The sequence below is a fragment of the Delphinus delphis genome, chromosome 3 (assembly GCF_949987515.2).
Source record: "Delphinus delphis chromosome 3, mDelDel1.2, whole genome shotgun sequence".
Classification (NCBI taxonomy): domain Eukaryota; kingdom Metazoa; phylum Chordata; class Mammalia; order Artiodactyla; family Delphinidae; genus Delphinus; species Delphinus delphis.
The window spans coordinates 97,413,285-97,428,770 of NC_082685.1; the positions used below are offsets into that span (position 1 = coordinate 97,413,285).

General features: G+C 39.7%; 1 protein-coding gene across 1 annotated transcript in view; it reads left to right on the plus strand.

Annotated features, from left to right (window-relative positions):
- Positions 1 to 15,486, plus strand: part of KIAA0825 (KIAA0825 ortholog) — a 401,025-nt gene that overhangs the window by 145,023 nt on the left and 240,516 nt on the right. Inside the window, exon 14 of the mRNA XM_060009154.1 lies at positions 13,228 to 13,367. Coding sequence (XP_059865137.1) covers positions 13,228 to 13,367 — 140 coding nt within the window. The remainder of the gene's footprint in view (positions 1 to 13,227; positions 13,368 to 15,486) is intronic.

The following is a 15,486-nucleotide window of genomic DNA, read 5'->3' on the forward strand; positions in this document are numbered from 1 at the left end:
ATCTATGAACAATTCCTTATGACCGATTCCTAGAAAGGGAACACCCTGGGACTTCCCTGGTGGTACAGTGGTTAAGACTCTGCGCTCGCAATTCAGGGGGCCCAGGTTTGATCCCTCGTCAGGGAACTAAATCCCATGTGCCGCAACTAAAGACCCAGCGCAGCCAAATAAGTAAATAAATAAATAAATATTTTTTGAAGAAAGAAAGAAATGGAACACCCTTAATACTCTGTCACCTCCATACACTGCAGCTGTCATGTAAATACCTCTTACGTCTTTAAGGATTAAATAGCTGACTTTAATATTCGTTATTGCAAAGGTAACACATTAAACAACTGGATCTTTTACAGTGTGAGTTAAACAAACAACCTGTTTCATTTTGATGAGTTCCCAAACTTCTAAACATATTTGTTCTCCATGTTACTATCACATCTGTTTAATCTTTTTTTTTTTTTTTTTCCGGTACGCGGGCCTCTCACTCTTGTGGCCTTTCCCATTGCAGAGCACGGGCTCCGGACGCGCAGGCTCAGTGGCCATGGCTCACGGGCCCAGCCGCTCCGCGGCATGTGGGATCTTCCCAGACCGGGACACGAACCCGTGTCCCCTGCATTGGCAGGCGGACTCTCAACCACTGCGTCACCTGTTTAATCTATTTTTATTGCCTGCTTTTATCTTACTCTATAACCAGTGGAGTTACTTCTTTAAGCATAGCTGATAAGACTTCCACCTCCAGGCTTGCTCTGTTCAGCCCATCTAGAGGCCTGGGAAGTCAGCGTGTAAATGGGTTTATCTTTCAAATAGCTTCTTATATTTAATTTCTTTCTCTTTTCTATACCTAAAGCAAACGTAAGTGTAATAAGACTTTTCTTTCTTTCTGCTTGATTGTAGCCATCAATCTTCACTATTATCCTAATGCAAAGATTAGAACATGGTGGTGACTGCTCAGCCCACAGTGGAAATGCAATTTGATACAAGTTTTTTGGAGAGCAATATAATAAAACTGTATCAAAAACCTTAAAAATAGGGCTTCCCTGGTGGCGCAGTGGTTGAGAGTCCGCCTGCCGATGCAGGGCACACGGGTTCGTGCCCCGGTCCGGGAAGATCCCACATGCCGCGGAAGCGGCTAGGCCCGTGAGCCATGGCCACTGAGCCTGCGCGTCCGGAGCCTGTGCTCCGCAACGGGAGAGGCCACAGCAGTGAGAGGCCCACCTTAAAAATATTTATGGCCCTTTATCAGCAATTCCATTGCTAGGAATCAATCATAAGGAATTAATCAGAGCTGCTGAGAAAGTTTTATATGCAAGGATATTCATCGAAGCATTATTTGTAAAAGGAAAACATGGAAATAAATGTCTCACAGTATGGAATTAGACAAATCACCTATGGATTAGCCATGCGATAGACTACTGTGGCGTCGTTAAAAAGGTTGATTTTGAAGAATATTAAATGACAAATCATTGTGATTTATACTCAGAGGAAAACTGCAGGTTAGTAGTGTTGTAGTAATCAAAGCCAGCCCAGTTTTTAGAGTGATAACTGTGAACCTGACATGCCCAGTGCTTCATGTACATTATCTTTTTCAAACCTCACACCAGTCTTTGAAATAAGTACTCATGTGCTTCTTTCATGGAGAGTAAAGTGATGTGCAGGTAGCAACTTTCTGAAGAGAACAAATCTGGGAGGCAGACTCTGAACCTCGGCTTGTCTGCTTCCAAAGCCCGAGCTCCTGACAGCTGCATCTCCACCTTTCAGAGGGAGAGCAGTCCAGGATGACGTTAACAGTCGTGCAAGAAAAATCTAAGATTGTCAGTTATTCATTATGTAAAGTCTCTTTATCGTTCGACTTGCAGGAGCCCTGATATACTAATGTATAGTGTTTATCTCCAAGGGAGGGATCTAGTAGGCAGATTCCCCAAACCTGCATCATATGGGAGCCCCCATTTCCCAGGGGATGAACAATTATTGCAAGATGGCACACAATTGAGAAGTGTTGAACTATGCCGTACTACTCTACACATAGCATTTTAAAAGTATGTAGAGAAAAACAAATATTGAAAGGATATAAAAACTCTATGCTAGGGGCTTCCTTGGTGGTGCAGTGGTTGAGAGTCTGCCTGCCGATGCAGGGGACGCGGGTTCGTGCCCCGGTCCGGGAAGATCCCACATGCCGCAGAGCGGTTGGGCCCGTGAGCCATGGCCGCTGAGCCTGCGCGTCCGGAGCCTGTGCTCCGCAACGGGAGAGACCACAACGGTGAGAGGCCCGCGTACCGCAAAAAAAAACAAAACAAAACAAACAAACAAACAAAAAAAACTCTATGCTAGAGAGCTTATAGTTTACATGTTTATATGGATTTTTATCTGGGCACTTTCCAAATTTCCTATAATGAAAGCAGCTTAATTTTATTAAGATTAAAAAAATTTAAAAGAAACCTCATTTTTTTAAATGCTCTTTGATTCACAGGTATTACCCTGTAACTGCTCTACAGAGGATTTCTAGCTCTGGGCACTTCCTTTACCCCAACATTCTATGTCCGGCTGCCCATATTTCTTGAATGACCCACTGTATTACTGGAAACCCAGCATAATGTCTTCAACAGATCCTTCTTTTCACTCTTCCCTTGTCCCCTAACCATGGTCTTTTCTATAAGGAGCACATCATTCTTAAACACTTCAAGGGTAGAATCTTGATTTTGCTTTCCATATTGAGCTGCTTGTTGCCTATTCCTACTGTATTATCATGTTCAGTTGATTCGTTCCCACAGTTCTCTTAGAAGCAGTCTTTCTCTACAACCCATTGCAACAACCTTGGTCCATCTTACTATTATTTAACATGTTTTAAAAACTGTTTTTGTTATACCGTTCTACTGCTCAAGAACCTACAGTAGCTTCTGCTTCTCCTACACTGCCTGGCTTGTTTCCTGGAGCACCCAACACTTCTCCGCTCCAGTTGTCAGTCTTCTCTCTTGTCTTTAAGACACAGTTATTCTACAATTTTAACTTTTATTTATTGCTTACTCTCAACTTTGAGCCTTTATTTATGTAGTTTTCGCTCCTGAAATGCCCTTGGTTCTCTATCTTGCCTTTTTAAATTCTCCATGCAAGTACAGTATGAACCCTTCTACCCTGACTTTCTGACAGTTATTCTCTCTAACAGTTCCATATAATCTGCACAGAAAGACATGATCCATGTGATTCATGATCCAACATGTTCAGAACAGAGGAACCCAGGATAGCAATAAAAGTAGTTTCAAAATAACTCAACTTATTTATTTGCATTTGTCAAGCATTGCAATGGGAATTCCTAGACCACCATCATGTGACCTTAAAAATCTTTACCTTTCCATCCATTTCCTCACATAAATCAGCTGTTGCTGTGTGTTTTTCACCCTTAAATTATCCTCCAAAACTCCATTCCTCACCTTAGCAACTAAAATGAACTGTTCAGGGAAATACACATGGGTTGAATGATGATAAACTAAAAATATATTATGCTTTTTTTTTTGGAAAGGGTGAGGATGAGATTAAAATATTTAATATTATGACGTATCTTAGTAATTTAGTCACCTATTTGCTCATTTATTTACACCTGTGCATTGTTTCAGAAAGATTTAAGTTGGCTTTTAATAGTATTAAATATATTAAGATAATGAATTAAAAGTAGGTGAGAAGGAAGAAACAGAGCAAGGAGGACATGAAATTAAGACTTACAATAAGAGTTAGAAATGCATAAATAGTTGTATGCACCGTAAATTTGTCTATAGGGTTACTAGAGAATGCCTACCAAGTATATAAATTGGTAAAAATAGAATTTTTCATGTTCTCCTAGAACTCCTGGAATAGAGTTTAGAAGAGTTTGCTTTAGGGAAAATATATGTATTTTCTAAGCAATAAGTAAAATATATTATATTCATTATCCCTAGCAGTGTTACAGGCTAACAATGTGAGTTGATTTAGAAAGGGTAATCAGTTTCGTGCTAGATTAAACTAAGGTATGTGGAGAATATATTCATCTCAGTGTTAATACTATGACAGCACACTGTACTTTCATATAAATGTTCAAGAAAGAATACTATCTTAGTCAATTATACTGTTGCATTATAAAGTTTTTTTCTTATTATTTTCCCAACTTTCATCATCTTGTGGTTCTTTCCGTAGTTCCAAATACTTTTCAGGTCTTCCTTAGCTAAGGAGGTCATAACTGGACACTGAATCCAAGTAGCATAATCAGTGTGAGTGAACAGTCCATTCATTTTACACTGCTCATTTTCTTTTATGATGACATGATGTTTTGATTCATGGCCAGTCCATTCTGAGCTGTGGATATTTCTTTCTACTATGCTTTTGTTTCCATTATGGTTTTACTCAATGTAATCCTGTTTTGGACTTATATGCTTTTTTTCCCCTCCCTAAATATTAAACTACCTTTGGCTTCATTATATTATATGCTATGTGGGTCTTCCCATTTACTCAGTTTACCAAGATGTGTTCATTCATTCTTTCAATAAATGCATTTTAAAATTTTTCTCCAAGTAAGGCATATGCTAGGTATAAGTGGTGAGGGAAGAGATAGCCAATAAAATTTCTTTGCAGGTTCATCTACTTTGGCCTGGCTATTAAATATTGAAAATCTTTAGCATTCTATCATAGAACCTTTTGTAGGTGAACTCACACATGTCTGTGGTTTCATGTACTTTTTAAGTGGCCCCCAATTCAAATCTCTGCTTTCAGTCTCTTCTAGGACTACAGACCTATATATTCATGGATGTGAATCGTACATGAATGTCTTCCTCAGGTTTATACCTGATGAGCACAGAGATACCTCAAACTCAACATGACAAAAATTGAACTTAGGATACTCCCCTCCAAATTGATCCTCTTTCATTTTCCCCCATTTTGACTAATTGTACCTGCATGTGATTGTATAAGGCAGAGACCAGAAGGCAACCCGAATACCTCCCTCTTTCTCTTCTACTAGATCCAGTTCATTACTAACTCTCGTTAATTTTAGCTCCTAATATCTGTTCTCCATAGTACCACCTTCGCCTTAGTGCATCACCTCTCTCCTGACTACTGCAGTGGCTCCTTGGTTTCCTCCCGTGTATATGTTGACTCCAATATTCTCCAAACTATAGCCAGAGACTTCTCAAACCAAAATCTATTTTCAAAACTAAGTTTTATCATTTCACACTTATAGCTCACAGCCCTCCATGAATTCCCCTTTATCCTTAAGCATGCACAAAAAATTTACCATGGCCTGTAAAACCTACATAGATGTGGCTTACCCTCCTCTGCAACCTCTTCTGATACCACACTACCCTGTGATTTTGCTCCTCACACATTAACCTTTTTCACATTTCCTTGCCATGAAATGTACCATTCTGCCACAGGATCTTTGCACATGCTTTTCCCTTTCCTTGAAAGGTCTTCTTCCCCTTTCATCTAGTAATGTCAATGTATCTTCCTATCTCAGTTCCTATCTCAGTGTGACTTCTGTAGGGAAGCCTTTCATCAACCCCAAAGACTAGTGTACTTCTTCTCACTACATCTTCTAATAGCATCTTTTGCTTTTTCTTGATTGAGTTTTTATGGTTGTAATTTTATCTTTATTTGTATGACCATTTAAACCATGCATGTATTCCCTGCTGAATTCTGTAAAAACAATGGGTTTGTTTTTTACTTACTGTTGTGTCTCCATGGCCTTGCACACAGAAATCAGCCAACAAATGTTGGTTTAATGACTAAGTGAATTAAGGAACAAATGAGTTATTGTAGTATTGTTTCAGATATTGCCACATTAAATGGTACTTTTAACTCTTTTCAAACATTTGATCTGAGTGGTCAAGCTCAGTGATGGGAAGAAAGCTCTTGTTGGGGAGGTGGCTTCTAGTATCCTCAGGAGAGAACATCTGGGGAGGAGGACAAAAGAGAACTTTGGTCTCCCAGCTGCTGCTGTCAGGCTGTTCCATAGGACTGAAGAGAAAAGCTTAGAGAACTTGTACTCTGATGCGGTGCCAAGCTTTGACCTGGAGCCAACAGTCAGGGGAGAAGTAATGGGAGCTTTTGAACACCAAAGCTCTAACATGGCTGTTCCAGAGTGTGGATGGACAAGCAGCTGGATCTTTGAAAAGATTTTCAGAGAAAAAGTCATATGTTTGTGGAGCAGTTACTAAAAGAAATGAAAATGTCAGGTGAGCTGGTTACTTGATATAGCTAGATATTTCTACATATCTTTCCTTTTCTATTATGGTTTAAAGCTATTATATAAATAAGAATATAGCAATGGAACCAGCAATGAGATAATAAGAAACAACTGTAGGTTTTCACATTAGACAGACAAGGTTTGCAGACCTGTATAGTTTTGTGATTTGGAAAGTTAGTTAAATAGTTTATATTTTTGTGAGGAAGTTAAGACATAAATACAGTATGATCTTATTGATCTACTTGAAAACAGCACATAATACCATTGTCTACTTCCCCCATCTTGAAACATCTTCTTCCCTTAGCTTCTGAGATATTCTCATGGCAGAGTTATGAGGATTTAATTAGCTAATGTGCCTACAAGGCACCCATCACGTAAGTGCTTACTAAACAGTCATTCAGTACTGCTGTGTTAGTAAAGAGCTGTATGTTTCAGAAAGTGGAAGGTCTTATCAATTATCCAAACAGTTAAAAGGACCAGCTCCAAGTATGATAAAGTGGAAAGAATATTGAACTATTTTCTCATTGAGTCTCTGCACTTATCAGAAGTGTGATGCCAGGGGAGACCTTTCTTGAACTCCTGTAACAGGATATTTATTATCTGGTAGACAAGGACCAATAATAGTTAAAGGCTCCAGAGAGATAACTTCTGCTCCTCTAAAGGGATGGTTAAGTGATTTAGTAGTCTCCAGTGTCTTATTGACTCAGGTGCTAGGGGACTTCTGGGGGAGTCCAAAAGTGATGGCTGACATGTAGTATCAACATTATTTTTAAAATTAAAATTAGATTCTTGTGTATTTTTAGAAATAAGGTACACTAACCTGTGTAACACTAAAGTGTGGAGCTAGGGCTATGAGTTTGGGGCACTAATATATCTTTGGGTGATTTTCGAGAAATGGGGTCATCCCAAGTGAAAAAGTTTAATTTACTAAAATCAAGAAATAATTCACATCCTCACAGGCTGAATGCCTATCCTTTAAGTTGCATACCAGGTAGTGTGGATACCATCAACTCTGAAAAACTGAGACTCTTTAAGAGTATCAGTTTACCTCAGTGGACAAAGTTATTAAAAATCAAGGCAAATCCTATATATAAACATGCAGGTGACCCCTGTCTGATTTCTATTTATTGAATCATCTCTAATTATAAATATCATAGAGACATGGCTATACCCATTATAGAGATTAAAATGTATGCAAACATTTTCAATGTTATAACTACATATATTTTGCACATTCTTGATTAAAGTGATGAAGAAAATACTTTGGGTTTTTGTTTTCCCCCCTCAGCTTTTTTCCCCAGGTACTAAAGAGAAAATGTTAGAATTGTTTTAAATATTTGTCTCCCCAGAAAGATTTGGAAGGATTAGTTTTGGAAAGGCAAAAGTAGTATAGTAGTACGGAGCTTTTCCTCCTCTGCTTTCATTATCCCACTTTAGGGCTTTCACTCTCAGTTTCTCTTTAGTTATGCCCTTGCCTTTGTTCTCTGAATCATGTAACTTATGGTCTCTGGCATAAATTTGGCCCAGTAATCCGTGACAGGAACCATCTGGTCAAAATCAGTCCCTAGATACCTTAAATAACATGGCTCCAATTTGGGAATCAGCCTTGAGACCACAAACCCGAGTTTGAGTCAAAAACATGGTATCCTCAATCAGGAGGTTGAATAGAGCCAAACATCCTCAATGCTGGAAAATGCAACTTACCCACCAAATATCAACCAGGTTGAATGGAAGGAAACATGGAGTAGTGGAATAATCGTGGGTTCTGAAGTCAGAAAAACCTGGATTCAAAGTCCAGTTGCCATATTTATTAACGAAATGACCTTGGACTATTTTCGTAATATTCCTGAAACATACTTTAAGTGAGATGAGTCCTAAGTGTCTCCATGCAGGTCTTATTTTGCATTTCCCCAAGAAGCAGACCCTGAGACAAGGATTAAAGTGAAATTAGTTTATTTTCTAAGTGAACGAAACACTAGAGGGGAATGAATAAGTGAGACAAAGAAAGAAAGACAGCAAATAAAGATTAGTGTGATCAAGCCAACTACCACAGGAGTAACTAGAACTTATACCTTCAGGGGAAATTCTTGGAGCCAGTGGGAAAGGCACATCTCAGAGTTTTCCCGCCAGGACAACAAGGATGCTGAGGAATTTATTAGCAATTTTCATCCATCGTTGGTTGAAGGCTGCTCTGGAGGTGTTAATTTGCTGGCACTTCCAACCTGTCTTGCTGGAAGGTAGAAAATGCAGGTTCTGACAGCAAAAGGCCGGCCATTGTCAACTGAGTGGTAAGGGCAAGAGGATGTGGGGATATTGACATTTGTTCTAACCCTTGCACCACTGAAATCCACTCATTATTGATGTTAAGTTCTCTGGGCCTTATCATTGATTCTTCAAGGTGATGGCTGGTCAAAAAAAAAAAAAGTTTTATTATGGTTGAGTTAATGGGACAAGTTAGAGTGTCTCCTGCTTCCATTATTCCTGAGTCTGCAAATGCTAATCATCATTACATTCCTCTACCACTTATTCTAGCTTCCCCTTACCCTCGGTCATCACATCTGCTTGCGTATGTTGATTCCCTAGCATAGACATAGACCTTCATCCTCGAGATGTTGAACCATAACTACCATTCCCTTATCAGAATGTGGTTACTTTGGTCACCTATTTACGGTTATTACCAGTCATGAGAGCATCAAGAGGTGCCCTGGTGAATCCCTTGAGTTACAGACATACTCCTCCCTGCTCTCCATATGCAGTAGCAACCCTAGCTCCTCGGTGATAATCAGGGTTATTACCCTTACCAATATAGTAGCTCCTTTCTTCGCCTGCTAGACTGCTGGCATGGGAATCCAAAAATAACTAGAAGGCAGCTATAACATTAGGTTTAGTGGATTTATTCATGATCCCCTGGTAGAGGTGTGCATTTTCCAAGTCACCCCACCACAGAAACCAGGACCTTCACTCACCCAGAGCCTATGGGGAGTTATGGGAATGGAAAACACAAATTAAATTCCTAGTGGATAATCAGGAACTCTGGTGAGGAGGTGGCTTCTAGTATCCTTCGGAGAGGACTTTCAACCTGTGGCTCCTGGACCCATATGGTTTTTCTCTTAGGGACATAGAACCATATAATGGCTGTTCATTTAAAGTAAATACCAAGTGTTGAAGAACAGTGCCCAACACTGCTCGGTGTTATCCCCAAGCTGTGCATTTCAGAGTCCATTCCAATGTTCCCCTAGTCTGACAGCTTCTGCATGTTAAGTATATGGTAGGAGCAGTGACTCCCAAGGTCATGTGACCTGAGCAGTGAGGCTGCTCTTACTGCAGTCTGAACCTCCTACAGAGTCTTTGCTTTCCCTGTGCCCCACACACAACTGTGGTTGGAAGTCAAGCCATAGTGTACTGACAGGGCTAAGATTTTATAAATTTTCTACTGCAGTGTGAACACATACTAAAAAACTGCAGAAATTACAAGTGAACTACTTGATAAGTTTTCATAAAGTAAACACACCCAAATACAGCCAAGATTTTGAACAATGATTCTCTAAAAATAATTTGTTAGTTTCATAAACTAATAATGACTGAACCCCAACATTGCCTGGATTTGAAAAATTCCTTAGGCCTTTTCATGCCCCAGAAGTGCAGCACTAATTAGAGTATAAGCCTGATATAACCCAGCCATAAATTTGTCCTGTCTCCTAATACAAGATTTATGCATTCCAGTGGATTTATAAATTTTGTTCTCTTCTTTGTATTATAGTGGAAGTCAACATGTACATATTTGATACATATATACATATATTAAAAATTTCCTTTTCTGTCATTTTTTGTAAGGCTAATCTCACTTTCACAGCTCCTCCAGCTCAAAGGATGAGGGAACATATGCTTCTCCATATGCCCAGTGCCGACTCCTCAATGCGTTTATTACTCGGAGCTTAGTGACTGAGGAATGTTTGTAATCTTTTATTTTTCCTTATAGTGAGTCATTCTACTGTACATTTCAAAATCTGTGATAAGTTGAAAGATCCAAAAATTGAGGTACATTTCAACAAACAGCTTCCCATCTGGTAAATGAGAAGTTTTGTTTATAACCAGGTATTCAAATAAGTGGTATGAAATGACATTCAAATTATTTTGTCTCATTACATGTCTAAAGGACTGAGCAAAAACACAACCCTCCCTCCAATTCACCTCCATACTGCAGCCAGGTCAGGAAACTCATCTGCCTTAAATTCTTCAACAGGTCCAAAGTCCCCACCTTGGCTAATGAGACCCTCTATGAACTGGCCCCTGTCTTCCTTCTTCAAATTGTCTCTCAACAATCCCCTTCCTTTCCTAAACTCCATCAAACTGGATCTTTCAGTTCATTAAATGTATCCTTGAGTCAGCACTCAACTCAAGCAAAATCCATAGGTAGGAAATGTTAAAAAAAACTAAGTCAATTTTGATACACAGCTTACTACCAACTAGCTGCTTTTCATCTACCAGACCCCAAGCAAGTTTCTTGAAGTCAGCAGTTGGGGTTTAGGATAGAAACAGGGACAGCCATTGTGAGGATCTGCTTCAGTGTTTCAGTCCAAAAGGCTCACCTAGTGGTTTCTTCCTCTGGCACCATGTTTGGATTTTCTGCAAGAGCCAGACCAATCTGGGAATACCCAAAGGAATTCAGAACTGCTGAACTGACAGACCTGTTTCCTCTGGTCTGAGGGTTAAATAATTCCCCGCTTCTCTCTCCACCACCCATCTAGCTAACACTGCCTCACCAATTGCCAGGGAGTTTCTCCGTTTTGAGTTATGTTATCAGTCTCACATGGGAAGCCTGTGTTGGTCCAAAGTTCAGGTGATTTTGTGCATCATAGGTTGTGAGATGTTCCAAATGCCCCAAGCCAAACCAAAGGGGAGATGCTTTTAAATTTCATTTTACATCTTCAGATCCTCTCACTTTTGTTTAAAGCAGCATTTTGGCAAAGCATCCTCTTTTTTTTAAGAGTTTATCTACCCATTTATGAGCATATGAGTCAATCAGCTAACATTGACAGAGCCTTAAATGTGCTTAGTTCATTGGTAAGAGCTTTGGGGTGTAAAACAAGTGTGCTCACAAGGCTTGAATCTGAGTGGAGAGATAAAGCTTTAATTGATGAAATAATAAAGTGCTAAAATCTGCATACTTGCCATCAGTTCTTTAATTCAGAGTGAAATAGACTGCTATGGAGAGAAAGTTTTAGTGAAGTCTCTACAGAGAAAGTGATATTTTTGTGGCAAATTGAAGGATGCGTAAGATTAAGTATAGGGTCATCTGGAGGTTGCTGCTCAGGTGGCAGCCAAGGTGGACCTGTATGGGCACAAAGGCACAGAGGCAGGAAAGATAATACCAACTAGGCCTATCCCTGCTACCTGTGCTCCAGAAAGCACTGCCTTCCACAGTGGTTCTCAAACCTTAGTGTGCATCAGAATCTCCTGGAGAGGGCTTGTTAAAACACAGATTTCTGGGGCCCATTCCCAGAATTTCTGATGGGCTAAGACCTGGGAATTTGCATTTTCAACAAGTTCTCAGGGCTTCCCTGATGGCACAGTGGTTAAGAAGCCGCCTGCCGATGCAGGGCACACGGGTTCAAGCCCTGGTCTGGGAAGATCCCACACGCCACAGAGCAACTAAGCCCGTGTGCCTCAACTACTGAGCCTGCTCTCTAGAGCCCGCGAGCCACAACTACTGAGCCTGCATGCCACAACTACTGAAGCCCGCACTCCTAGAGCCCGTGCTCTGCAACAAGAGAAGCCCCCGCAGTAAGAAGCCCATGCACTGCAACGAAGAGTAGCCCCCACTGATCGCAACTAGAGAAAGCCTGCACGCAGCAACAAAGACCCAAATGCAGCCAAAAATAAATATATAAAATAAATTTATTTAAAAAAACCCAGAAACAAGTTCTCAGGTGATGCTGATGCTGTTGGTCCAGGGCCCAAGCTTTGGAAACCTTTGCTCTAGACTATGATGATGGTTCACCACTCAGTACATTTCATCTGGAAACGATGCTGCAAATCGTCTCTCTCAGTGATACTCTTTGTTCCGCTTTCTTCCACGCTAAAGCATATGGTCTTCTCATTCACACCTTTACATTTCTCAGTCTCATCTTTCCTTCCCAGTGCCACCCTAGTCCCACAACCCTTATCTCCACAATCAGATTGAGTGTGGTCATTTCCTGCCATTTTTTTGTTGTAGTTGTAAGTTGATATCAGATGCTGTGACCTTTAGCCAGTCTAAACCTTGAGACTTTAGAAGGAAAAAGTAAATAATGTTATCAGTGTTCAGTTTCTACCTTATTTCCTTATCTCTTGCAGATTCATTGGTAAATTAATGTGGTGATGTGGGGGACCTGATTTTAATTTTCTATTCAACACTGATTATAATTTCCCAAGTAGAAGCTTATTTGCCTTGGAATTATTTCTCTTTGATAAACTGATTACCCAAGTAGGTAGCAGTGTGACTGTTAGAGTGGTTCTGATAATTGCATGTTGATTTAAGGCTTTACATATTAAATAATTAGATTATGGTTGACCTTTGACAGAAGCTTTGAATTCCTTTCATTTTATCAGCAATCACAGTACATGGCAAATTAGTAGCAAAAACACATTGTAACTTCTCTCCATGAATAATGAAAGAAGTTAATAGCACATAGTAGGCACTCATGTATTTGTTGAATGAACAAATAAATGCATTAAAAAATGCATAAATAATTTTTATTTGCTCCATGAAGCTAAAACAGACATAGTTCCATGAAATATACGCATGGTTATTTTGTATCAGTTTTAAATTTGGCAGGTTACCAAATGTTAATTTGCTTTTAGCTAGTAGAGATTAAATGTAATTCCTTCCCTGAGCAGCCCTAAAGTAAGCAAGCATGAAAGCATTTTCACAGTAATCTGGGAGGAATTGACATTTAAAGGAGTTAGCATTACATCTGTACTTTAAAGCTATTAATTTCATAGATAAATTAACTTCATTACTCCATCTTTATCTTGCATTTTGAAAGGACTCCATCAGCTGGACGATTGACAGCCGAGGGTCAGTTGAAACTGCTGTTATCCCAGCCAGGCTGTAATTGGAACCTGCTTCTGGAAACCCTACTGCATCATGATGGTCTTTTACTGAGAATCTTGCTAAAGAGCTCAAGTGAGTATTTGTAGTTATGAGAATGTCCTGAAAAAACCCAGTCATTGCTCAAGTTGAATGGAATTTTTTTCCTACTTGAATGTTGGCAGAGGGATGAAACCAACTGCATTATATCAATAGTCAGTGGGGTTAGCAGCAGGCAAAATATTGAGTAACTTTATAAACCTATTGGAAAGATTTTTTTCAGGGATTCTGAATGAGGGCAAAAAATATTTTTATATAATACTGTCCTATCATAAACTATCATAATATAGAAATATATCAATATATAGGGTTTGAAATGCCTAAGAATATTATGGGAACACAGTTATATGTCCAAAACAGAAGAGAGAGAGAGAGCGAGAGAGAGAGAAAGGGAGAGAGAGATTGCTTTAGAGCCACATTAGACATTTCAGTGGATCATGAAGAATGCTTATATAACTTATGAACAAGCAAGCATGGCTTACAGCCATATCACTGAGGCATGGAGAAGTAATCATGAGAAAATTATGAATGGAAATTGAGGAGTAATAGAGGACCATACTTCTCTTAATTAGACTTTCTTTCTTCCCCTGTAAGTACTATTTTAGAAAATGGTAAGTAATGTTATGCCAGTCTCATAGTATATCCTACTGCTCTCCTGCTACATCTATAAAGAGTTTTCTAACCATCTTCACATACCCCTACACATTTCTTCTGTTCTATACTATACGTGTAGCCAGATTAATTTTTATCAATCACTAGTTTCAGTATAGTTTTCTCTAATCAAAATCTTTTTTCTCTACTTCCCCATCAACCTACAGGAACAAATCCCTGTCCTTTGGCCATTCAAATATGGCCCCAGACTAGTTTTGTAAGCTTTTTCCCCACTATTCTCTTGTGTATGTGTGCGCACGCACGCGCAATCACACACAAACACACATACACACCCATTTCAGCCATTGTCCCCAAAGCCCCAGGCACATGCTCCTTCCACACCTTGGCTCACCCATTTTTCCTCCTTGAAAGACCCTCCATAGACAACCCAGCCTCCACCAATGGGCAAAGGCCACTGATGTTCCAGATCTCTGAACACTGTAGCTCACACTGATGTCTCCCTCCCTCCCCTGAACTTCACGGTGTCTGTTATGGTGGCTGCTGCCCTTAGCTTACTCTGCCTTGTATTGTTATTATATTTGTATATGCATGAGGCAAATGTTACCAGGCCCAACCAGCCTGTTGGTATACAGATGAGGTTCATAGCATTCCCAGTCCAGATTGTTCCAGTCATGTCTGGAATTTTTGGTTTCTCAGATCTGCTCATGACCAGTTCCCCATATTCTTCTCTTCTGTACACCCTGATGTTTGCTTCCCAAAAGCCACTTAGGGGAAGTGCCTCACTACTGAGCCCTTTGCTTCTCTCCTGGTGCTCTCAAATTCATAAAATCTTGTGGTTCCAAAGGTCACTACAACTCCTCCAGTGTCACTGTGTTCCAAGGAGAAGTTCAGAGGTTACCTCTCCTCGAAACCCTGAATCTGTCTTTATTCTCTTAGCCCCCAAGCCGTACTCTGTGGGCCTTAAATCTTACAGAGTTGAACTGAAAACATTATCTTTACCTTCAATATCTATAACTCCACTCTCCTAAAGGGAAAACAGGTGCTAGGGAAACTAATTGCTCAAGTAGCCAACATATATTGTTTACTTATTAGTTGTCAGGCACTGTGATTCTTAAAACCTTATAAAGTAAATACAATTATTTTCATCATGTTAAAAATAACATTAGAGTTTAAGATAATGTTATTTTCCAAGAGACACATGTAGCTGATAAATGGTGGGTAACCCAGGATTCTGAACCCAGCTGGAGCTTTCTTTCCCTTACCCTTCTATACAAATACTCTTGCAAATTAAATCCTGGAATGGACCAGGGGTATCTGCAAAAACTGTAATCTGTCCAGTCTCAGGTTGAATCAACCAGGACACCCCAGTGCACATGCATTTAACTGTTCTTTCCAGCTATTAGTGGAAATTAGTGTTGATCATAGATTTTTATTTTCATATTCCTCCTCAAGCTAACACAGTGCTTTTTACAGAAAAAGTCCAGTGATTGGCCAGTGATCCATGAGAATATAAAATATGGAGCTTCCATTAAACTTTATAATC